The sequence below is a fragment of the Siniperca chuatsi genome, linkage group LG12 (assembly GCF_020085105.1).
Source record: "Siniperca chuatsi isolate FFG_IHB_CAS linkage group LG12, ASM2008510v1, whole genome shotgun sequence".
Taxonomy (NCBI): domain Eukaryota; kingdom Metazoa; phylum Chordata; class Actinopteri; order Centrarchiformes; family Sinipercidae; genus Siniperca; species Siniperca chuatsi.
In genome coordinates this window covers 18,104,216-18,130,658 of record NC_058053.1, presented here as the reverse complement: position 1 = coordinate 18,130,658, position 26,443 = coordinate 18,104,216, and the positions used below count along the sequence as shown (strand labels likewise).

The window sequence follows — 26,443 nt, the reverse complement described above, 5'->3', positions numbered from 1 at the left end:
TTATGGAGTAAGCATTCCAGCAGAAATTATTCCTGTAGATATACTGCATCAGCCTCCACAAAGTTCCAGTAAAGCTCTTTAGCCCACGGAGAACTGTGCAAGTTTCAGAGGTTTTAACTACCTTATTTGAAATTTTGTGCAAGACTTTGATCTTATAAGAGAGAAAAAAAAGTCTTGTCTCACATACTAACGTCAACCAGGTACTATTCTTTTCCAGCAGTCAACCTTATACACACCAGTGCCAGCTCCGAGCCTGACTCCTCCCAGGAAGACATTGCTGGCCAGGGCTTCTTTGTCCCACACAGTGAGCTCCAGGCAGACGTTGTTGAGGTCTCCTGGCTGCAGACCACAGTAAGTGAAGGTGTGGTTCCACTGCGGGTTCACAGTGCGTCGTTCCACCACTGTCTTGTGCTTGGTTGACTTGTTGCTGTCAGGGAGGAGGTATCTGGGAGAAAGAATACAACTTTACTTTACAATGCTCAGGCTGTGTTTTTCAAATTCACATTTTATGTAACAAGGGAGCCAGGGGTGGGGCCAGAAGGGTGGCCAGGGGTGGCACAGGCCCCCCCAGAATCTGATTGCCACCACTGGTGCCCCCCCTACCAGAGTCAGGAGGTAGTTGGCTTGTTAGTATCATGGATGGATTACTGAATAGGCCTACCGGGTACAGGCCCAGGGGCAGTGAACCAGAGACTCTATATAAAGTAACGAGCACAGAGACACAAAACTACTACAAAGAGAAGCAAAACGTCCACAAAGAAAAGCAAACTATCATAAAGAGACCAAAAACGACCACAAAGAGACACAAAATGATAACAAAGTGTCTTTCAGTCTGGGTGCTCTGATGTAGCAGGGGTGGGGGGCCTTATACATGTCTTAACATTAAAGTTGTTTATTTGGCATTAATGTATTACAATGAATAACTTTATAATGTAGAGTTTCTTATTGCCAAGAGTTGTGGCTTTAAAAGTGAGTCTTAACTCAGTTTTACAAATGTGCCCCCCTTCTTTAAAACTGTGCCCCAGTCTTGCCCCCATTTAAAAGTTTCCAACCCGCCCTTGAAAAGAGCGTCTCACCCTTTCACAAAAGGATCAGAAGTGCCTCCAGACTTGACAGCAGTTAGATTTTTGGCTCCTTTGACCAGCAGCTCAACCATGCCCCCTTTGGGCAGAGTGAAGCTGCTCGTCTTCTTGCCTTTCAGGAACCCTTTCTTCACTGAGGGGGGAGGGAAGCAGACAGAGAGAAAGAATAAACAATCTTCAATTCAAAAGGTTCACGTTTATTTATGTTACACTTGAGAAACAAAACAGGTTTGTAGTAAAGTGCTTTACACATGAGGACAACTTATGCACACAGACATAAATATGCACCTCGTATGTACAAAGCCAAGCACATACACTCAGGACATGTAATTATGATAATTACAAAGAAAGAGTAACCTACATTCAGGTGTCACTTTCTAATAAGCCATCAAGTCTGCAGTTATACATGTTAATAAGTCATTTCAAAAGGGTTTTAGTTATCGAGTCAGTTGTAAGTGTTAATAATTTGTTAATACATGGATTTTGGTCCAGCTTGTTATTATTATTTCTAGAAATAAATGGACATAATTATTTTAATCAGTGAAAGGAATTTTTCACAACCTGGCATGCCAAAATCTGTTGTCAATAATGGCTAATAACTCATCTATGAAGTAAAACGTAAAACTTTACTAACAATAAATTAAGGCATTAGTTATAACTTAAAGGGCCTTTATAACGGGTGCCTTATTTGAAAGTAGTAGAGAAAAAACATTATTACAAAGTCATGCTATGCAGAGAAACATTGAAATCAATCAAACCCACAAAACTTTATTCTAAATTCTAGTAGAGATCCGAAAGTTTCCATATATACCAAATATGTCATGGAAATAAATATAAATTGATCCAGAAGACATCTAGAACATTTACATTTGATGGTGCAATTAATAAAAACATGCAGGTTTGAATATTTCACTCAGTGTAAACATGATATAACTTCAATAAAAAGCTGAAACAAGCTGATACAGAATATACTGAATACGATACTGTCAGACAGTGTGGAATAAGTTGATTTGAACAACCTTAAAGCTACTTAAGGGACAACAAACAGGGATTTTAACATCTAATTTTATCTGTCAAAATGTAGGTATTTTTATGTTAAGGCAATTATTGCACCTCTTTAAACAACATGAGTTAGAACATGATATATAATGTGTAATAGTCATCACAGTTATGAATGTACCTTGTACTTGGTCCAGAGGCAGCGTGAGGTTCTTCTCTGCAGGTATGTACTTCAACACGACAGTCAGTTCTCCTTTATACTGCATCGTGGAGTCTATATTGTTCTCCAGCTACACAAACATCATTCACATCATTCATCACTGTTTGCACTGTATAACGTAGAAGAAGAAGACAATATGTGTGACAACATGCTTGATTCTGGTTCCTACCTTGGGCTGCAGAGCGTGCCAGTCCTCTATTTGGGAATCAAACGCCCAGGAGTCAAAGGTCAGCTCCACCTCTCCCAGGAAGCTGTTGTGTCCAAACCGGTCGTGGTGCCACACAGAGACCTGCAGGGTTCGAGTCTCCAGCTGCGAGTGGCTGATCACGTACTACACAACACAGTGAAAAAACACGAGCTTAATGATATAAATTTTGAATTTGACAACTTAAGTTCACAGAATAATCTTTGCAAGTTTGTGATTATTGAGTTTTTCAGCCACTGACCCTCAGAGTCTCATTGAAAACGGGATTAATGGTGTTGGCCTTGATGCTCGTCTTCCTCTTGCTCTGTCGTGACATATCTGGCAGCAGGTAAGTCTTCACATAACTGCCATGAAGAAGACACAGTTACTCAGTCGGGCTCCATACGAGGAGATGGATTTGTTCTTGTTTATAACAACATGAAATATCAGCTGCCCCTGATTTCTTACAGTAGATACTCATTAAATACTCAGTAAATATAACAGTACATTTTGAACAGTAGAATTTACAAAACACTGTTAATTTAACTGGAATTAAAGGATTACTCTGACATTTTAGAAAACATGCTTTTTTTTGCTTTTTTATCAGGAGTTAGATAAAAAGGTTGATATTAATTTAATCTCTGTGTGTTCAAAGTAGATGTTACTGTATTGTTATACAGTTTGACAGCAAGCCTCCATCAAAGGTGCCGTTTAAGAAAACTAACAAAGCTTTTTCACACCTTTTGCGTATTTCACATGTAGAAATAGAAAATGAGACATTGTCATTTAATGAGCAGTTGAATTATTTTGTCACCACTTTCTACTGAGTTATTATATATATATATATATATATATATATATTTATAAATATTTTATAGGTTGTAACTAATGGATGGTGTTGATTGTCATGTTGTAGGCTGAGAGGCCTGTGACCCGTCATTAATGGCATTAGTAACATTTACAACTGAAGACTTTATGGCTGATTAGAAATGGAGAAACTCGTGACCTTTAATTAATTCCTTTATTAATGATTTGACTATTATTGACACACCAGCAACAGTGATTTTTCACAACCTGGCAACCAAAGCGTTGTTATTATTGTTGGCTTATAACTGAAGTAAACAAAAAATGAACACTAAAAATACTAACAAGAAATCCTAAAAGTGCTTCTGTGCTTGCATGTCAACAGATCTGTCTCCATGACAACTGAGAAATGTGCTGACGTGTGATATGACTAAAGCTTAAAGGGGAAGTGATTAACGCCACCTGGTAATTCATTTTCAATGAGAGATGAGTGTCGCTCCCCATGTGAAAAAACTTAAAGCTCCAGAAAAGGCAAATACTGTAAGTGGACCTTGAGTTGGGATTGTTTTTGTTAAGCTACTAATTCCAAGGTCAAGAATAAAGTTTGATGTTTAACTTCTTCTTGTCTAATAACAGTCGGGTACACTGACTGCACACATCTTAAAGTATTGACCTCATAGTGAAGTTACCGGCTTTGCTCAAAACCCAGGTGACTCTTGGACATATTAGCTTGATAACTAAGATACAGGACAGTTTTGGAGTTGTTGGAAGGTGTATTTTTCCTTTTTTTCTTAGATGCTGTTTCCCTCTGCTTTCTGTTTTTGTGTTAAGCTAGGCTAAACACATCCTGGACCAATCTCGCTACTCAACTGACAGAAAATAAAACGGACATTTTAACATTCTCATCTAACTCCTGGTAAGACAGCGAACAAAGAGTATTTCCCAAAATGTTGGAGTATCTAAGCACAGTATCTGTCTGTGTGTGTGTGTGTGTGTGTGTGTGTGTGTGTGTGTGCACTCTTACGCGTCGGTGCGTTGCCTCCTCTCATCCCCTGTTGCCAGGTTGTGACACTCTTTCACCAGGACATTGAGAGCACCGGTTTTGTAGCTGTAGCTGATGTTCAGTAGGATCTCACCGCTCACCCTGGCGTTGCCATAGTCACCAGTCTCACTGTACATGCTCATCAGGCTGTTTATGCTACTCTGTTAGGCAAAGACAGGAGATAGAGAGGGAGATATGAGAGGAGGAGGAGGTCAAAGGAAGAAAAGAGAGTTGAAGAGGTCAGGAAGGAAAACAGAGAGCAACACATGAGGTATAAAACATAAAAGAGAGATTCGGGAAGATCAAGAAAACAACAACAGCATCTAAAGTATTGCAGACCGCTGATGAAATATGCTGGAAATAAAACATATAAAACAGTGTGAACTTGAATGGAATAAAATCTGTGGCAATACATGGTAATGTTAAGGCTCATGCAATTTAAAAAATTACATTGCTACAACTGCACTCCTACAAGGTTGTATACTGTAGACTTCAGACTTCAGAAGATTCAGTGGCCTGCTGGACACATAGGGGACATGCAGGTACTCTAGTATAGAGGAGATATGAACAGGGCCTGGAAAGGTTACTGCATATAAATGGGTGTGGTGTGTCATATAGGATGTGTAATAGACCAGAAACTATTTCCTCTAAGTGAGATTAAGTGAAAGGATGAGGTGGAAAGTCACTTTGACATATTTTGGTCGACCCCTCCTGTTTCTGCAGGCAGGCGGGAAGGGGACAATGGAGAAGTTGTGGATTTCAAGTTAGGCTGTATATTGATATTTTGGTTATACTGCAAAATAAAAACTGCAATGCCCGTACAGATTAACCTAACAATCGTTCTTCAAATTGCTTATTTTGTCTGACCAACAGTCCAAAACCCAAAAGGTATTCAATTTACCATCACGTAAGACATAGAAACTGAGAATCTGGAGATTGTTTTGTTTGAAAAATTACTTGCCGTTGCCGATCAGCTAATCGCCTAATTGTTTCAACTCTAATTACAAGTCATAAAAAAATCAAACACAAACAACAAAGACAGCTCGGTCAAATAAAAGGCAGATTAGATGAAAGGAACATGGAATAAAAGTGTATAATCAGAAGAATAAATAGGATTAAAAACCAAAAAGACAAACAAGTAAAATAAAGTAAAAACTCCAGTGAAAGCTGCCAATCATGTGGTCTTATTATGACCAGTAACATCCAAAAGTTAACTTTACATTGTCGAACAGTGAGTGTATTGACCTGTGTGGCTGCACCTCCTGAGTTTCATAGATTGCCAAATTAAAAAGTAAGTCTTATGCGACAAACAAGAGCTTGAAGACCACATTTTGCCTCCTCATATTGTGTACCTGCAAAACCTATTTCATGAACAAAAGACTCCAAATCATTACAACCACTGCAGGTAATTGTGTCTGGAAAATTTCTTGGGAAGCAGGCAAACATGACTGTTGTAGCACTGGACAGGATATAACTGGTATAATCCACTGATAATACCATTGCTGTCTGGAGAGAGCTGACGTAAAGAAGCCAGAATTGAGCCACACTGTGCTTCTTCTACTGGAAAGTCTACTTCACTTATATCCTGCAGGGAGCTAGTGTGATACATGAATAGTTTAATGTGAGGAGGAGCTTAGACTTAATGGAAACAGACATTACGAAAACATGAAGAAAAGCAAGTATGAGCACAAACACACACCGAACATTCAGTTATATTCTGAATATACCGGCATATTCAGGAAAAATCAGTATACATTATTGAATGTCGTATGTAATATTTGTGCTCTGGTGCTTTGCTGCTGAACCTTTACTGTTCTATAATGTAGTGGTGGATATAAATGCATGCAGAAACGTGGAAGTGGAGACTTACAGTCTCAGCATCCGAGTCAGGGACATTGAGGTACCCCCACCTTCTCTCTGAGCCGGGAGTGGAAGACTAGCAGCCGATTAATTTAAGTGATAGAGAGAGATAAATGGGGGAGGGAAGAAGGGAAAAGAGGAGAAAGAGAGAGATCTGAGCGCTTTTATGCGTTAGTGATAGAGGCAGACCCCGAGCACAGACCCCCAGCCCCTGAGGAGGAGCTGCAGAAACCCCCCATCTACAGCAGCACAGCCAGAAATCACATTGCACACGGTTACCATGGTGATTATCAGATGAAACCACAGAGATTACAACTCATCTGGAATCGTCTGTGAAATCAACATGGACGCATTGGACACACACACACAGGGCAACAGTCAAAATGAGGAAGAAGTGTAGTTCCTCCATGATGTTTACTACATCTATTAAAAAAAATTTAAATCATTATATATGTATTTATAATTTACATTTCTTTCTAATTATTTTTAGCCACACTAGTGGTGTTGCTCAAGGGATGATAGAGACTAAAATATCTTATCAACTTTTGGATGGATTGCCATGAAATTTTGTACAGACATTTATATTCCCCTGAGGATGAATCCTGCTGACTTTGGTGAACTTGTGCCATCATCAGGTCAAAATTTTAATTTGTCCAATACTTTGACCTCCTTTGTTTTATGACCAAAAACCTACAAAACTAATAACATTCCCATCAGCCTCAGTTTTTATACTGACAGGTGTTCCTATTATTTTGTCCACCCCATAGAGGGTACGCTAAATAACAAAAACACCTCTCTGTATAATGCAATACAATTCAACAGCAACACTAACTACTTGCTCATAATAAATTGAATCAACCTTTCTAAAACAGAACAAAAACTAAACATTATAACCTTCATGAAGGTTGGACTGATTGCAGGACTGTTGTATTAGACTGTATTAGTTTGAGCTACCTTATAAACTGTCAACTGAGTGTATATTCGTTGCTCATTTAGATTCATCAGTAAAACTGAATTAATAGAATAAAAACAAAGGTTTCTCTAAAGCTTGAAAAACAATATCTAACTCGTAATGGAAATTGCATGACTAAATAAATGGCACTAATACTATTTCAGTAGTGTTTTCATTATCCACCCAAAGCCCTCCATGAAGTGAATCATGTAACAGCGGGCAGAGTATATTAGAGCTCGGCTCAATGACAGACTCAACTATCTGCATAATGTCCCTCATCACCTCCTTCCACTTCCATTCATACAAACAACATGGTATGAGTTGGCAAATAAGCTAATTATTTAGGCCATTTGAATAAATGGATTTTCTGCCAGACTAAGTACTCAATAGTTGGTCGTGAGGGTGTCCAGAAGAAAATAACACGTGTCACCAAGTCCACTTTGCTCAAGGCTCAAGTGTAAACATGGGAAATCAAGTCAAGCAAAAAAGAGTATCAATTTAATATGTGTGATAAAATTTAACCGTGCAGAAAGTTTTATGTGCCCATGTTTTGAGATATCCATAATTTCTGCCCCTGCCCCAATACGATAGATTTCAATTCAATTTGTGGTGTTGAAGGCATCGAAAAATCACATTTAAACAGCTCAACAGCAACATCTCTTTCCAGAATCAGTGTCCCTGTTATTCTCGACAATCAGCAGAACACATCAAGAGTTTTGACTGGAACTACTTCTCCTGCACAGGGGAAAGTAGTTACAATAAAAACTGTTCATGGTGAGGTCTGTGGATTAGCCAGAGTCACGCTGTTTATGAAAAGAGATGTTGCTGTAGTGGGGGTCTGTTTCGAGATGTTCACCCTTGTATCACTTGTTTTTAATGGACTGATAAATGACATCCTTTGTGTCTGATGGTCTGTTCTAAGATTAGAAATAAAGCTTTCAAACAAACAAAGAAACCCAAAATTCAAAGCTGCATTAACTGATTTTTTTTGGGCCACTTAGGGGCAGCGGGACAAGCTGTAAACACAACACTGACATATATCACCTTGTAAAGTTGGTGAGGTAAACATGTTAGCAAACAGTTGCCTATTTTGTCATTCTGCAGATACAGAGCAACATTAGCATTCATTTGGAGTCGTGTTTGTGCCCACTCAACACATCTAAGTCCAGCTCTGTTTTTAGTCTTCACTAACTCCTGAGGGAAATATCTGACTCTTTAGCTGCTAAATGCTGCACTATGTTCACCAGCTAGTTGCAAACTTTGTCTGCTTTTTGGTGCAGAGCAGGTTGTGTTCAGTGAGTTTATCAGAGGTTTTTGGCTAAAAACTGCTTCCTGTTGCAGCTGGAAAGGAAGCTGATGAGAGCGGTGAGAGTGAACCAAAACAGTAAAGTTGTGGGCCAGAAAACTAAAACAATTAGCTTAAACAGGCTAAAATGCTCTGTAGAGCTGAGGGGAACTGCAGAGTTGGGTGATAATTATCTGTGGGTTCACCATTACGAGCCACGCCTTTCACAATACTCGTAGTAATTTATGCCATTGTTAATATAAAAAATATTGAATAGAGCAGCTTTAAACATATTTTCTTATTCCTGTGCGCATCACAAAAGAAATTCCACTTAGCTCCATTGTCCATTGCAACAACAACAAAAAAAATCAGAGAGACATATGTTAAAAACTTGGGCACATAAAACCAAAACTATCTGCATGGCTAGATACCACTAGGGGTAAATGAGATAATATGTTTTTTGGTAACTTAGGTTAATCAGCCCTATATGATATGATAAAATATCATAAAAACTATAAAGTTATTACTAACAAGGAATTTACACAAATTTACACAGAACACAGAACATACACTACAGTAACCCTTTACCATACTACAAACTCAATATAGTTTATGTAAATGCAGCAGGCTTCCCAAGCATGCAGTGGAAGGTGTTCGTGATACAAGATGTCCCCCGGCCCCAAAGCTCACACTATGTTTACGCAGTCAACAATAGAACTTACACACCTGTAAGAGATGCGTGTACACAGAGTGGATGCACATGTTTGTACTGCACAGTATGCATACAGGACTTCCCAGAATATGTTTTTGATCTTGTTCTGTTTGTACTAGCTTTAACAAGGGTGTTACCGTTGACACTGCGTTGCTGAAGCGTCGGGTGGCAGTCTTGCTGTGAGCCGACATCAGGGCATCGATGTCTTCCTCTGCATCCTCATCAGAAAACTCCTGCGGATGACAGCATTCGGATTTAATCAAAAAGGAGATAACATCTGGGAAGCTGGCCAAAGCGTCTTTGAACGTTACACAGTTTTCCACACCGCAGCTCTGTGTGGGTGGATGCAGCCAGCTTCCATAAACTCAATCAGACAGAGTCAGGACAGAGTGTGGTAATTTGCTTGTTTTTCACACGCAAAATCACAATGTCATTGGGTTTACAGTAAACTTGTAAGCATGAATGGATGAGTAGGTTAAAAAAAATATCATGTGTATGTCTGAGTTCCAGCGTTTCCATGAAGCGCTTTGAATGCAAATGAACACTCAGTAAACGCAGAGACAAAGCAGCTCCATACTGACCATCAGATCCTCCACCTGTTTTCAGCCTACAGCCGTTTAGATGTTGTCATGCTCTTTGAAGTGAGCTCTGAAGTGAAATTAACATTCAGCCCCACATCTGATGCACCACGTTGAATTCATCAGCCCACAGATCCTGAGCTCGATATGGACATACAGTATAGTATGTATGGATTTAAAAGGGGCATGGACTGAAAAATCAAACAGGCTGTGAGAATTTCACAGTCAAAAAGCTTTTGCTGTGACTGAAGTCTGTGGTGAATTTGTTGCAGAAATCAAATATGTGATCAGTGTGCAGGTATACAGCTGAAGGAGGATAAAAGGACGGATTGATGCTGCTTACTGTTTCGTTGAGCCCGGGGACCGAACGGCTCCTGAGACTGAAGGTATCATCACTGGGTTCATAACCAGGAGCTGACAGGTCCATCTCTGAGCGACTGTGATCTGGTGCAGGAAGGGAGGAGAGGGAGACAGGGGATGCAGAGGAGGAGTGAGAAAAAAAAAAGAAAGTAGTTTCAAAGATGCTGTTTGAAGGGAGTGAGGGGCCAGAGAAGCAGACAGTAGGGCAGAGGGTAGGAACTAATGATTATCACCATGTGTGCAAATTTCCAAACTCCATATAACAGTAACAATAACAAATTCAATTTATTTTGCACCTAATGTGCACGAAAAGCAACTCAAAGTGATTTAAATTAAGAGTAAACAGAGTAATTAGAAAGAAAGAGTTGATAATTTAAAGGAATAGTTAAAAACTTTGGGAAATATGCTAATTCGTTTTCTTGCTGAGAGTCAGACGAGAATATTGAAACCATCCCTCATGTCTTTTCGTTAAGTGTGGGGCTAGAGTTGGAGGCTACGACTGTCAAGCTTTCTGTTCTCGCACAGCACATATTCACACAATGGTCGCAGATTACCTCTCGAAATTCATAGTCATTTTTGAAACATTAAGTCCTGATTTTTAGACAGCAGTAGAAAAAAAGCAGCTTCTCATTTTGCTGAAATGTCAGCTGTCACTGGCAGATTTTATCAGCTGTAGTTAACTTGCTAATGAAGCTAACGTTAGCTCTATGAGTTGGTTGAAAATGTCGTCACTGGCTGACTTTTTAATGTTTTCAGCAGCCTAAATATGCACTTGATGGCTATATTCATGATACCATGCAAAAAGACTGGGGCTAAAGTGAACGGGTCCCAGGCAAAAGTCAGCTGGTTCACCAGATGATGAAATACACATGTGCTAGTCATGAACAGGGCTTTTTGAACGTAACCACTAATCCCACAAACTAATCTGTAGTTATTTAGATAATGAGGTAATGCTTGGTTATTACTAGGAAACTGAACCCTGTATTTTTTTTTTTTTTTATAGATTATTTTTTGAGGCTTTTGCCTTTATTTGATCAGAAGAGCTGAAGAAAGACAGGAAATGTGGGAGCGAGAGAGGGGATGGCAAAGGGCCGCGGGAAATCCCAAATTTGAAGCATAAACACCTGAATACTGTTGGAATACAAATACCTTAAAATATAATTAATTTGCACCTAAAAATATTTAATAATCACACTCATTTCCTAAAATTTAACAAATACATTTCATTGATATGATTATTAATATGAAGAACATTCGATTGATACAAAACAGAGTTGAGCAAATAACACACACACATACTATACACACCCACACACACACACACGGTATACACACATTGCTCAAAGTAAAAATAATGATTCACCAATGATTGCTTTGATCTTAATTCATCAAGCTGACTGCAGTACTACTCCCTTTTCGCTTTGGATGCTATTTTCCTCGTAGTAAAAATAGTTTTAAAAATGATGTCAATATGTCTAGAATAAACCAGTTAAACAACTGGCAAACTAAAACATATAATAACGAAACAGTTAACTGTTTACTGTTCTACTATTATTATCAGCTAACATAGCTACCATTATTAACTGTCTTGGCTCAGAATCCAATAACCAGTTAGCTTTATGGTTAACTGATGAATAACACATGAATTTGTACTTCAACAGCATGGTTTAAAAAAAGGCTTAAAAAGACTTTGTGTATAGACTAAATGAGATGTGTTGCGTAACAAATGAGATGTTCATAATTAAGCCTCAGAGCTGGAAGGCATACTCTTGAACTTTGGAGATAGCCAGCATAGTTGTTCTCCTTGCTTCCAGGCTTTACGCTAAGAAAATAATCGCCTCCCGGCTCTAGCTCCGTACTTAACACACAGATTGATATAAATCTGAGTATATAAACTCTTAGAGAGTATTCCTTTAATCATCTAAAATATATACTGGTAAAAAAGAGCGAAAGAGGAAAGTTGAGTTAGATTTGGAAATTGGAAATTGATTAGAAGTGTAAATAAGCAGGCAAAACTGCAAAACTGGGTCTAAAACTGCAAGAGGCAGCTTTCCCGTAAGTCTTTGTCTGAGATTTTGAAACAGTGAGCATCTGAGTCTGAGGATCTGAGGAGTCCTCCAGGGACAAACTGTATCTTTGGAGCACATCAACCATATAGTCAGACACAAGCCTATGAATAAAATTATAGAAAAGTACTAGGATCTTAAAAATCTATCCTGATAAATGACTTAAAGGATAAGTTGATTAATTGCCTGCCCATTGATGAATCAACTAATCGTTTCAGCTGTATAAATACATTCAGTTGTCACCATTAATCCACAACCATATAAAAAAAACTTTGTCCTTCACCCTCCACGGGTGGTCTCATCTTTCGAGCTCGGGTCCTCTACCAGAGGCCTGGGAGCTTGAGGGTTCTGCGCAGTATCTTTGCTGTTCCTAGTACTGCACTCTTCTGGACTGAGATGTCTGGTGTTCTTCCAGGGATCTGCTGTAGCCACTCCTCCAGTTTGAGGTCACTGCCCCGAGTGCTCCGATGACCACGGGCACCACTGTTGCCTTCACCTTCCAGGCCTTCTCCAGCTCTTCTCTGAGCCCTTGGTATTTCTCATGTTCCTTTTTCCTGATGTTGCCATCGCTTGGTATCGCCACGTCAACCACAACGGCTTTCCTCTTCTGTTTGTCCACCACCACGATGTCAGGCTGGTTCGCCATTACCATTCTGTCAGTCTGAATCTGGAAGTCCCATAGGATCTTGGCTCGGTCATTCTCTACCACCTTTGGAGGTGTTTCCCACTTTGACCTCGGGGTTTCCAGTCCATACTCAGTGCAGATGTTCCTGTACACTATGCCAGCTACTTGGTCATGGCGCTCCATGTATGCTTTTCCTGCCAGCATCTTACACCCTGCAGTTATGTGCTGGATTGTCTCAGGGGCCTCTTTCTACAGCCTACACCTTGGGTCTTGTCTGGTGTGGTAGATCTGGGCCTCTATTGCTCTGGTGCTCAGGGCCTGCTCCTGTGTAGCCATGATAAGTGCCTCTGTGCTGTCCTTCAATCCAGCCCGCTCTAGCCATTGGTAGGACTTCTTGATATCAGCCACTTCAGTTATGTTCCGGTGGTACATCCCATGCAGGGGTTTGTCCTCCCATGATGGTTCCTCCTCCAGCACGTCTTCCTCTGTTCCCCATTGCCTGAGACATTCCCTGAGCACGTCATCTGTTGAGGCCTTATCTTGGATGTTTCATCCTGGATAGTGGCTCTCACACTCACTAGTCCACGGCCGCCTTCCTTACGGCTAGCGTACAGTCTCAGGGTGCTGGATTTGGGATGGAACCCTCCATGCATGGTGAGGAGCTTTCGTGTCTTAACGTCTGTGGTTTGTATCTCTTCCTTTGGCCACCTTATTATTCCCGCAGGGTATCTGATCACTGGCAGGGCGTAGCTGTTTATTGCCTGGGCCTTGTTCTTGCCATTGAGCTGACTTCTTAGGACTTGCCTTACTCGTTGGAGGTATTTGGCCGTTGCCGTCTTCTGCCGACATTCACGGGGGAACAAGGGTTCGAATCCCCCTCGGAGCGCAATGAGCAATGACCCATCATCCAGTGTGGGTCCTTAGGCAAGACCCTTCACGCTGCTGCCTACCTCATGATGATGATGAGTGACAATGAAATATATGACATGCTGGCTCAGACGTCGCCCGGCCAAACAAGGTCTGCGTCAGGTGTTGGGGAACCAGGGCATCGAACGACAAATGGGCTACTGGAACAAGACGGAGATGGGCGAGATGTGATAATATATATATATATATATATATATATATATATATATATATATATATATATATATATATATATATATATCGTAGAAAAGGTTTCAGTTGTAGTCGTATATATATATATATATATATATATATAAAAATACTGAATATATGGTGTGACACATCTGTAGGCGTGAGTGGAGATCCTCACTCGGCAGCTCTTTTCCAGCTAACGACACTAATCGAAGCCATTTTAAAATCTTGGCACTTCTTAGCAGCTGTTGCTAGTGGAGATAAAGGGTCTGATACAGAGAGAGACAAAGTGGAGCAAATTATCCTTAAAAAAGAGGAGAGTTCAACACATAAAGAAGAGCGAGTGAAAAGAGGGGGTGTAAGTTAATAGTGTGATTTGTGCAGACGTGACATCTGCTCCTGACAGAAGGAGTACGGAGTAGTTTTGTCCAAGGTACTTCACAGTCTGAGTTGGAGAGCAGCTGAGTGTTTGTGCACAGCCCTGGTTAGACTGTCTAAAATCACCTTTGATACAGTATGATACCGTCGCCTCTAACACATCTTGAAACTGTGACTCAGATATTGAAATGTTTGTGTGTGAAGCTGTGAGACAACAGCAGGAGTCATGTCGCTTCAATGTGAAGCAAAAAAAAAGAAAAGACAAAGCCAAGTAAGAGGTGTGGGTCGTAGTGGGGTTACCTGAAGAAACCGAAGCCCTGGACACAGAAATGGCTGGGGTGCCCGAGATCGTCCTGTGATGGCCGCCAGCTTTTTTCTCAGACGCACTGTCGCTGGAGTGTAAACTGGCAATGCTCTCCGCTCCGTCAGGCTGCGTGCAAACACAAATACACACACAACCAAGCTGTTAAAATAGTTTCTGGGCGGTTTACCCTGGTGTGTTTCTGTATGTGTGTTTTGTGTTTGTGTGTATCAGTTGCTGACCCTGACCCTCCGGTTGTCGCTGGGAGTGTAGGATCTGTCCGGAGTTTGAGAGCGCAAGTTGTTGGGAACCGTGGGCATCCCTGAGGACTCCAAGGCCACCGCACTGCCCCTGAAAAGCAGGAAGAAACCAGTTCAACAACAAGAATTTAATGCCCATGACATTCCCTTCAGCCTTCATCATAAAATAAAATTAAGTCTTGCATTGTTGTGAAACACTTGTGGGAAACAATCTGCCTGAGGCTCTTTGGCTGCATAAGTAAGATTTACTCAAATATCACTTCAGTAGATGCTTTAATGTGACAAAACAGTTATGTAGTCTTGATGTCTGAAAGTGTTCACTTTTCAAACAGATATAACCCAATTTTAACCTAAATACTGTGTTAATGTGACCTCTTATGGAGCTATGATATGTTATTGATGTGATGTACAGTACATAGCTCAGTCTGTTGGTAGTGTGGATGGGCACCTGTTTGAACGTGGACTTGGAGCAGAGCGAACGCTTTGAGCATCTCCATCTGAAGCAGGTTTGACGCTGTCCACTCCGTTCTCTGGCTTCAAGGTGGGTCGGCTGCCTTTTTTATCCATCCTCATCCTTCTACACACAAACATAAGGGAGTCTGTTATCTACTGTATATTGGAGATCAGTCATGTCCATTATTGCAGAGTCATTACACTGTGTCTCTCTGCTCCCTCTGCTTTATCAGAATCATCTTGGTCACTCAACTCTACAGTTTGCAACATGGAGGGGAAATACACTCTAGATAGGAATAAACTGAATTATTATATTGCAATTATTGTGATAAATTTGTTCCACTAAGTAATTGGTTTTCCATCCTGTTTGCTTCTCTTTTTCTAAGTTAGCAGGGTATTAAAAAACAAAACTTCCTGAAGTTAGTGAAACTTCTTGGAAATGTAGGCCACGTGATGAGCCATGGTGCAGATACAGAATTTTTAGCCACACTAGCGTCGCGGCTGCATGGATGGCAAAATTGGTCCGTTGGTTGGTCCACCACTTTGGTCCAGATTAAAATATCTCAGTATTTACTTGATGGATTGGCACAAAATTTTGTAGAGATGTTCACGGTCCCATCAGGAAGTATCCTACTGACTTTGGTGCCACCATGAGTTTGATGATTTTTTAGTGAGATGCTTTTACAACTATTGGATGGATTGCCATGAAATTTGGCACAGATACTTATTTTGCCAAGAGGATGAATTTGAATGACTTTGGTAATCCCCTATCTTTTCATAAAGCGCCACCAGCAGGTCAAAGTTTTTATTTGTCCAATTTTGCTTATTGACCAAATACCTGCAAAACTAATGACATTCCCATCAGCCTCACCTGGACTGTGTGTTAATTAGCAAATGTTAGCATGTTAACAAGCTACACTAAGCTAATTAACATGGTCAACATTATATCTGCTAAACATCAACATGACAACATTGTTACTGTGAGCATATTAGCACACTGACATTAGCATTTAGCTCAAATCACTGCTGTGGCTAAGTACAGCCTCACAGAGCTCCTAGCATTGCTGTAGATTTTAGTTTTACTTTTAAAGTATTTTGTAATTTTTTTTTAACTTTTCTCTATTTGTCTTTTACTACAATACTTACTTGATTGTCAAAATTCTGCCATATGAATCCCATGATTGTCTATTACTACTGTTTGTGAATTTTGATGCAGATCTAGATTCATATGCACGTTAAAAACAATTCAACCTTTTCACTCTGAATGCTTACTCATTATGAAATTGTGTACAAGATGCAGGAACACAATTTTTTATATTAAACCTTCCTGCTAACAAGACACATGATCAATAAAAAAAAGTTCATTTTTTTTGTTTGAATAAATTGTGTTTGAATGACTTGAATTATGAGTCAGACAGTCTTCGGCAGCCACCACTCTGATAAATGAAATGAAAGTAGTTCATTATTTGTTAACAGAGCAGCCCTAATCTCTATTGTTATCAGAGCTGGTTTACTTTTTCTTTATATGGCTTCTTTGTCCGAATCACTGTGATGACTTCAGGAACCATTAGAGTGCAGCGAGGATGAGGAGTGATGCTAGCCGGCACAATCTAATAACTGCTGTGTTGCTTTACCAAATGTATTTTAAAATGCATTCAGGGTCTTAATCAAATCAAATAAGCATCCACTTGATCTTTTCTAATGCATTAGTACTGAGGCGAGTCCTCAACACACTGCAAATGTGGTGTTTTTTTTTCTCCTGTCCCACTGCATATCTTGCATCATGTTTTCATGTTGTGTAATTCACTGAGTAAACCCTGTTAAATTCAGAATAGGTTATGTATTTGCATGAACATTAATTGAGCTGTTTTGTACTCTATTTCTACTACTTACCCTTTCCTCCTGGCACCGTCCACAGCGTTGAGTATTGCACTTCTGTTGGATCTTGGGGCCTCGGGTCTCTCTGACTCAGAAGGGGCTGACAGGTTTTCTGTAGACTTTTTGTCCGTGGCTTGTGATCAAAAACATCAAGAATCCATTAATAAAATCAGCGTATATCCTACGCTACTTGACCACCAAAACATACTACCCCACCTAATCATTATGGTTTGGATAACAGCCTTACGGTTTTCAAAACATTAGTGGTGAAACTCACTGGTTGGGCTACTCATGATTGTTTGTTTGATCACGTCACTGCTCAGCACTCCCTGCTCAAAGCGCTTGGACCGCTCCTCCAGGAACCACTCTCCTGTTACCACCTTCAGCTCCCTGCAAACACAGCGTCCACCTTTTACTGGGAATTCATTGCTTTAACATACTTCCAGTGTTTTTTAAATGAAAAATCCACCTAAACTCTTAGATATCATCAATCAGTGAGTTATTTTGTGATGACAGGGTTTCTGCAGGGTTCACAAAGTTGATTTTTTAAGACTTTTTCATATCACATTGTCATATGAAAGATATCAATGAAAACCAGTAAGGATGATAAGGTGTAGAATTATTTACAGAGTGCATGAAGGTAATGACATCACATTATTGTCAGTACTTCCAACCTGTATATAACAATAAGTCCTAATAAAGAAGACCTGGATGAACAAATGGACAGATTTTACATAAGGTCAGAGGTCTGAAACAAGAGTACTGGGGATTTTTCAGCCAGTGTTTGCTGAAATCACAAACAAAAACATTTTATAACTTACATTACTTCCTACTGCAGGCTAGAAGAAATATTCAAGACCTTTGTAAATTAAATTTAAGACTTTTTAATACCTACTAAGGCCTATTGGGGAAACTCAAATAAATAGGTTTTAAGACTTTTCAAGACCTGCAGATACCCTGGATGAAAAGTGACCACTTTTTCTCCTTGCAATTTGTCTGCTTGTGTCTCAGTTGGTGATTTTCTGCATGTGAACTTTAGCTGCGGGTTACATGTGTAGGTGGAGAGAAAACATTTGTGAGAGCAAGAGTTGAGAAAAGTCTTAAGACTTATTCAAAAACAGCATCTTGTGGCCACAGTGTGATTATTAGAACTTGGTGTCTCTTCTATCAATTTTTTTATTGTGTGACTTGTGATTGTAGAAAAAACCCACTGCTAATTGATTCTGATTTTTTTTTTTTACATTTTTAATAACATTTAATCATACAAAAACAAGTTGACATTTAAATTAGCTATATTTTTATATTATGTTTTCAAATGTATCAAAGGTGAGTGAACTTTGTAAGCTAATTTCAGGTAAAGCTGTTTGTTTACCTGCATGTCTCTCTTGGGAGACACACAAGCGACATCATCGGTTGCCAATGTAAATCTTTATCCGATCATGTTCATAATCAGCTCAGCAGTCGTAATGTGTGTCCCCACCTTAGGACTGGTGACTGCAACTCACATTTGTTGGTTGTCATAGTAACTTAACACGCTTTCCAGATGTACAACAGTCAGAAATAGATTGTCAGAGCAGCAATGGAAAGATGTGGCATTGTAAACAGAACTAAAAGAAAAGCTTATGCACTATTACTATATACCGTATTATCATCAACCGGTAAACCCACTTTGTACCTCACACTTATTTTAATTTATACTTATATCCACTTGGTACTTAATTTATCTGACCTGTATTATAGTGTATTATGTTTTTTGCTTAGTACTTCTATTCCTGTGTGCACTGACGTGACAGTGAGCTGCTGCAACAAAAGAGTTTCCCCTCGGGGATCAATAAAGTATTTCTGATTCTGATTCTGGTTATACATCTCAGTCTTACAGTCTACAGTCTACAGTCTTACATCTTTTAATGGGGAAGGGGAAGCTATCTGTCTCACACTTGAATGCCTCATTTCAAAAGGCAAATGTGGCAATAGTGCCAACTAAGTTCAAGAGACATCTCAATACAAAAACAACCCTCATTAGCCAGCAAAGATACTGAATACATCAAGCGACTAAGAGAGGTGATGCATGATGTCTTGTGTGTTTTTAGTCCTTGAAAACCTAAAGTGTGGGGAAATTTTACTTGTTATGTTTAACAAAACATAAGAAATACATTTAGCCTAAGTAATTAGCATACATATGAATGGAGTGCTTGGAGGGATACCATGAAAAATGAAACATTATAAAGGGGGTGCAATAGTTTAAAAAAGTTTGGGAACCACTAACTACTACTGTGCTTTTCCTGCTGTGACAAGCTAGGTTTTTAGTGCTTTAGATTTTTGGGTTTGGGTGAATTATTCTTTTATGCCTTGTAGAAGATCACAGCACTGAAACACCTGAGGCCCTCACAGACAAATGGAGTCAGATGTGGCGTCATTGACCATCTAATCTAAACCATCTGGAGTCCATTCCCGTTTTGGTTCCTGCAGGCATCACACTTACGAGATCTTGGTACAAACGTTGCACCTCCACTGGCGTGTACTGGGAGTTTTAACACGGCAGTCGCTGCAGACGCGCTGCTGACACTCCAAGCAGAGATCTCCGCGTTCGAAGATCAGGCCCAAAGTCTTCAGGCAGCGAGCGCACTGTCGCTCCCCCAGCTCCTGCGGCCGGCGGGAACCTTTTCGCTTGATCTCCAGCAGCTCATTCTTCAGCTTCCTGTAGGACAGAAGAAGGAGAACATCAAGGGATATTCAGAAAACTCAGAGCGAGATGAACAAGCGGTGACACTGAAGTCCTTACCGTATCCTCTTCTCCTCTCGTTTCCTCAATTTCTCATCCTTCTGCAGCACCTTCAGAATCATATCTCTTTCATGTTCCAGCAGAAAAGAGAGGTTCAGATCCTCCCCGTCCTGCTCCATTGGTCCTTTAATCTACACTCGGCCAGTGAAATCAGCCAAGCAAAGATGTTGCATGGAAGAAGTCAGAAAGACTACATTATGCTGTAAAGTGCTCCTCTTTCTGTAATGTTCTGCTAACACACAGGTTGTTGTTCTTTTAGTGCTGGCATAGTCTGAACATCCCAGTGTCCCTCCAATGTTTCCTCCACTAATCTTCTGTTTCTTGGGGAAGCTGACAAGAGGTAACCACTCTCAGGAAACCTAGATGAGGTCAAACAGATACAAGAGAAAGTCAGTGAAATGTGGCTGACATTAATAACCAATAAAACCAATAAAATACCAATAAATTGGTTGGTAGTTAAAGTCTTCATTAATGTGCCAGTGTAAAAAGCATTAATTAAAATGAGACAATGATTTTCAGGATTACAAGGGGAAGTACAAGTAATTGGTAGACATTTGACAGCTCCACAGCAGCTTAATGACCTCCTAATTAGGCTCCAAGCCTGACATTTAGAGCACAACACCCACATTTCTCAGCACACCTGCATGCCAATGCACACAACTACACAACATTCATTTGGCAGATGCTTTTGTACAAAGAGACTGACTTTTTAGCCATGCAAGTGGCCACCACTTTGGTCCAGACTAAAATTGCCATTAAATGTGGTGCAGATATTCATGGTGCCCAGAAGATAAAGCCGATAGACTTTGGTGATCACCTGACATTTTCTCCAGCACAACCATGAAGTTGACATTTGTGGTTTTTAGTGAAATATCAAACAACTATTGGATGGATTGCCATGAAATTTAGGACAGACACCCATGTCCCCACAGGATCAATTGCAATAATTTTGGTGATCCCTCAACTTTTCATCTAGTGCCATCAGGTAAAAATTTTAATTTCTCTTATAACTCAATACTTGCAAAACTAATGACTTTCCCATCAGCCTCAGCTTTAGTGCTATGGTCAGCGTGCTAACATGCTAAACTAAGAATATGAACATAGTAAACATTTCCTGCTAAACATCAGCATGTTAGCATTGTCATTGTGAGCATGTTAGCACGCTGACATTAGCATTTAGCTCAAAGCACCACTGTGCCTAAGTACAGCCTCACAAAGCAGCTAGCATGGCTGTAGACTCTTCTTTTCCATAGAGTGCATACACACTCATCGTGACCAGTTTGGAGTACAGTATCTTACTAAAACACACAATGACATACGGACAGGAGGAGCCAGGGATCGAACCGCCAACCTTACGATTAATGGCTATACCACATGAGGTATGGCCACTTTGATTGTGATAAAAGGTCCACAGGGAACAGTGTCAAGCAGTGGAAATGTCACTCCTAGCTGTGCTGTGGAAATGCTAAGTGGATTTGATTTCTTCTGATGCTACTGTTAGTGTGATTTGAATGCTGTACATGAACACACACACACACAGACATTATTCTTAATCTAGCTGCAGTGCCTGAACAGTAAACTGCTGTGAATAACCTGATTTGCACAAAAATAGCTTTCCACATTGTCAGTTAAACCAATCATGAAGATCAGAAACAATATATATATATATATATATATATATATATATGTATTTATATTTATATGTAAATATATACACATATGTATATATATATATATATATATATATATATATATATATATATATATATATATATATATATATTTGGGGTTACATGAGGCACTGAGGAGAGGGACAAAATTCTGCCAGTGCTTGTGTACATGAAGTTGGGAAATAAAAATTGAATGGAGTAGAGGGATCTGCATAAGCCCACACCAGCCCCCTTCAGTCCTTATTCATTACCGTCTCTTTCATCCTCGTCCTTTCTTCTCTCGCCTCTTCCCTTCATTTTACATGAATTAGCACTAATGAACCGGCAGACATCATCTAAGCTTCATTTGCAATCAAAGGCACATCGTGACATCAGTGATTATAGCATTTTAAGCTGAACTGCAGCTGCATTGTAGCCAAAGAAGTGATTTTCCTTCACTTTAAGACGTGAGGTGGGGATTTAACAGAGGAAATAATTACGATTTACAGATACCTTTGCATTTAAAAGATTAAAACAGCTCAACTATTCACTTACTGAGACTTCTGGCTGTTTTTAGGCACAGAGGTACTTTGAGCTAAATGCTAACATCAGCATGCTAAAATGCTCACACTGCTAGCAAGCTAATGTTTATGTTTATTATGTTCACCATCTTATTTTAGCATGTTAACATTTGCTAATTAGCACCAAACACAAAGTACAGCTGAGGATTGGAATGACATTAGTTTTGCAGGTATTTGGCCACATTGGCCACTAAATGAAAAGTCAAGGGATCACCAAAGTCATTACAATTCATTATCTGGGGAACATGGATGTCTGTACCACATTTTATGGCAATCCATCCAATAGTTGTCAACATTTCACTCAAAACCACGAATGTCAACCTCATGGTGGAGCTAGAGAAAAAGTCAGGGGATCACCAAAGTAAGTAGGATTCAACCTCAGGGGACCATAAATATATATGTAACATTTTGTGCCAATCCATCCAGTACATGTTGAGATATTTCACAGACTTTCACAAGTGTAAGCTTTGACTTGCTGGTAGTGCTAGATGAAATGTCAGAGGATCACCAAAGGCAGTAGGGGACATCCTCTGGGGACCACAAATGTCTGTACCAAATTTCATGGCAAACCAGCCAATGGCACAAACAACCTAAAGAAAATGACGTAAAGTTGAATCAACACCTCTTCAAAACAATTTCAACAAAAACTGAACATTGTAACCTTGAAGGTATAATTTAATGCAGGACTGTTAGAAAGTGTTAGTTTTAGCTAGGTGTACCTAATAAACTGGTAACTGAGTGTACATAAAGCAGGAAGTCAAAAATGCTGTCAACACTGACAATTCTGGCAGCCAAGCAACTGTGCCACATGATACTCTTGACGTACGGAGCACACATGACAAATATTTGGTCAACAACAGCAATAAAGAGAAACTAATATTCATCTGAGCCTCTATCATATTATAGTCGTGCTGTGAGAACAAAACACTATCTCAGAGTTTGAATTGTGTGCTGCAGTAGGCGTGGTGTCCTGACGCAGTCCTCCCTGAGTACACACAGCACACATTCCCGCTGCCGCTCTCTCTGTCCTGAGTAAACACGAGTGAGGAGACAGTTAAACTTTGGCTCTTGAGCAAAGGAAATGCACTCACTTCTCAGCTCTGCACTAATAACGTAGCTCAGAGGAAAGCACGGTGACTCACTGCTTTCTCAACACAGTGTGGGGAAGGTTTTCATCTTTTCCACCATTCACAATTCATGTGGTTTAAACATATAATGGATTTGTCACTGAGTCTTTGTTCTACCAGGGACATCTGGCCACAATGCCACATTGTGGTCTACTTGGTGTTTTGTAACTCTGTGGCATATTACCACCAGTAAGTCTGGTGTTTTCTGCAGGCGGTCAGGCTTACAGACAGCACAATCAATCTGCCAATTAAAGACCACAGGTGTGCTGGGAGCAGCTGGGCTCCAGTTGGCAGAAAAGCAAAGTAGACGTGGATGAGAAATGAACATGGAATAAAGATAATATAAAGTCATTGCTGAACATTCAGCCTGAAGACAAATGAACAGAAATATGACTTTGAAGTCATAAACCAAGGTCACACGATGCCTTAAGAACAGCTTCAGTCCTTCAGTGCTTTCATCTCGGTCCTGGACTGAGTGTAGTTCAATACTGGACTGTTCTTCCAGAAGGAAACTCTTCAAATGGAAATAGTTTCACAGGGAAACAGTCTAAGATGACTAATTTTATTTGATTACATTCTGACATTGTAAAAGGGTCCGGGTTTGTTTGTTATACAGCAGGTTATGTTTGGCTTTGGATGAAGCACTCTGCAAACAGCAGCCCTGTCAGAAGCAGCAGCTCAGTGAGGCTATAAAAGATAAGTCTGGTAATATTTTTTATTTTCCTTATAGTCAACAAATCCCCTCTAAAGTTCAAAACAACAAGTATTGTCTGTGTAACCAAAGCCTGATATATCTTATTCCTCTGTGTTATAGAGAGCCATTGTTGTCCAGAAATGATTACAAACACACCAATAAGCCACTGTGTTGCACTGGGTGACGTTCCTTCATTACAATGAACATGGGCACTGCAGTTTATTTTAATTCAATCCCACATACACTGTCCTGCTGCTGTAAATACTCACTAGAGCAGAAAATCGTCCCCCACAATTGCACAATTTACTCTTGTTCGAGCTGCGTTTGCTAAAAACTGCTGTACCCAGCTGCTTAAGGAAGTAACAGAGCCTTTAAAAAAAAAAAAGAAACTACATTTGCATACCTTTTAAAAGATTTATGTATTCAGTAGCAACCAATGGGCTGGTTGGAGCTTAGAACCACAGACAATGTAAGAAAGTCAGAAAGTATTGAGAGACGGACTAACACATTGTTTGCTTCGGTCTTTTCATGGGATTTGTTTATAATAAGGAAACTATCAAATAACCCCAGCTTTTAAAATGCAGCTTTGTTCAAACTGTCACAGTGGTGTTAATTACCTCTGTGATCTTTTTAACGCCTTTGTATTGTTATAATGCTTTACTTTAGCATCTCAACATGACATTAGAAAGTTTTCCCCTCCAGCCGCATTGTTTTGCTCATCAGTGCTCCTGTGATTTAAACAACAAACATCTGTCCTCTTCAGGTGTTTATTGTCTTTACTGCATTGCAATTGTAATAAAATATAATACAATGTAAGTAGAAGCGGTGATGGCCTTAAAGCTGGAATATGCTGCTAACTGGAAATCTGCACAGTATGACTGGTTTAACTGGAAGTCTTTGCAAATGTGATTTGGTTACTTGAACATTAGGTTGCACATAATACAATATTTGTCGGAGTATACACCCACATTCAAGCTAATTTACAAAGTTAAGTAACAAATGAGAGAAGCATGCCCATCCCCTGTATCTCTGTCTCTCTCTGTTTCATTTGTCATTCCCAAATGTAATTCTAAACAAGAGCAAAATCTTCTCCATACTTAGGAGATGATGGGGGAAAAAAAGCATCCATCATAAACTAGATTCAGCACTACACAGTAAATTAAGATTAACAAGGGCTGGGAAATATTGTTGAAATCATTATCATTATCGATACTGGCCAATATCGATGTATTTATACCACAATATATAACATCAAACTGATGTTTAAAATACAATCTCACCAAAAGGTCTGTTTAGTATATAATGTTGAGCTTTTTTATCACATTACATGATCTTCACCAGCAGATGGAGTTTGCCCAGTTGTCACAAAATTGTCGATGTTCAAATTTCCATGTTTTCTGGACGAGAAGTGCTCAGAAAAAATGGAAATGTGAACATCGACAACTTCATAACATCCGGGCAAACAATTAACGATTTACTCACACTAATTAATTACAATAAACAATCAAGAGATTGACAAAACAATCGCACCTCACAGTCCATTTAGTAGCTGTTCTGGAGCTTTTCGATCATTTCACAAGATCTTTTCAAATTTCTATTTTTTTCAGTTCATGACAACTGGGCAAACTCATGGATCATGTGATATGATCAAAAGCTCCAGAACAGCTAGTAAATGGACCTAGTGGTGAAATAGTTTTCTCAACTTCAATCAAACTGATGGTCAAAGCAATGAACTGCGTTCGACTGTTATTCAGTAAATTAGACCAAATGCTTTATAAACAAGATCTTAAAAACGAAACTAAGTAACTTTTCTGTAGCCGCAACTGGCAATAACAGAAAAATGGTCGCGCTAAAAACATGGTGTAACAGTAGCACAAACAGAGAAGAGTCATAAAGTCAGTGAACTGACTCTGTAATGTCAGTTAGTCAGCAATAAAGTAAAAGTAAAGTAAAATAAATTCGCTAACATTAGCCACCATAAGCTACTGGTCATACCAGACCAAGTATAGCTGTAGCAACAAAACTCCTGAGTGTATTTAATTGAGCTAAGTGCTTATGAATTTAAGTTTTCATTTGTGAAAGGAAGATTGTTTTATTTCTTCTTTTATATGTTACATAATTAGCTAATTAACTTCACCATGTGATTTTGCTGCAATTCGAAAAAATTACTTCAAAACAGTCACATCATCGATTTTACTAAAAATAGGCTTACTGTGAAATTTGATTTTGTCAGTATTGTCTGCATGTCCAAAGACATGTAGCTTAGGTTCATTGGCGACTCTATATTGGCCATAGGTGTGAACATGAGCATGAATTGTCTAACTCTATATGTAAGCCCCAATATCGAACGTCTGCAGAAGCTTTGAATGTATCACACACCTTACACTCTGTGTAAATGTGGTTACAAAACCTTTCTGTGAGAGAGTTAAAGTGGAATGAATGAGGTCGAGAAAACGTTATATGGTGTGTGTGG

General features: G+C 39.5%; 1 protein-coding gene across 5 annotated transcripts in view; it reads right to left on the bottom strand.

The window, feature by feature from the left end:
- sytl5 (synaptotagmin-like 5) overlaps window positions 1-26,443 on the bottom strand; it is a 47,278-nt gene that overhangs the window by 2,604 nt on the left and 18,231 nt on the right. For 3 of the 5 annotated variants that reach the window (XM_044217009.1, XM_044217012.1, XM_044217010.1), the window contains 16 exons: window positions 19,920-20,278; window positions 19,620-19,835; window positions 17,415-17,527; window positions 17,153-17,270; window positions 15,255-15,383; window positions 14,789-14,897; window positions 14,546-14,675; window positions 10,062-10,162; window positions 9,278-9,373; window positions 6,202-6,267; window positions 4,314-4,492; window positions 2,748-2,850; window positions 2,471-2,632; window positions 2,263-2,371; window positions 1,077-1,215; window positions 237-445 (listed from right to left, as the gene is read on the bottom strand). In XM_044217009.1, the coding sequence (XP_044072944.1) occupies window positions 237-445; window positions 1,077-1,215; window positions 2,263-2,371; window positions 2,471-2,632; window positions 2,748-2,850; window positions 4,314-4,492; window positions 6,202-6,267; window positions 9,278-9,373; window positions 10,062-10,162; window positions 14,546-14,675; window positions 14,789-14,897; window positions 15,255-15,383; window positions 17,153-17,270; window positions 17,415-17,527; window positions 19,620-19,835; window positions 19,920-20,038 (2,098 nt within the window). In that variant the 5' untranslated portion in view covers window positions 20,039-20,278. The remainder of the gene's footprint in view (window positions 1-236; window positions 446-1,076; window positions 1,216-2,262; window positions 2,372-2,470; window positions 2,633-2,747; window positions 2,851-4,313; window positions 4,493-6,201; window positions 6,268-9,277; window positions 9,374-10,061; window positions 10,163-14,545; window positions 14,676-14,788; window positions 14,898-15,254; window positions 15,384-17,152; window positions 17,271-17,414; window positions 17,528-19,619; window positions 19,836-19,919; window positions 20,279-26,443) is intronic. The other 2 variants (XM_044217013.1, XM_044217014.1) reach the window with 2 other exon arrangements.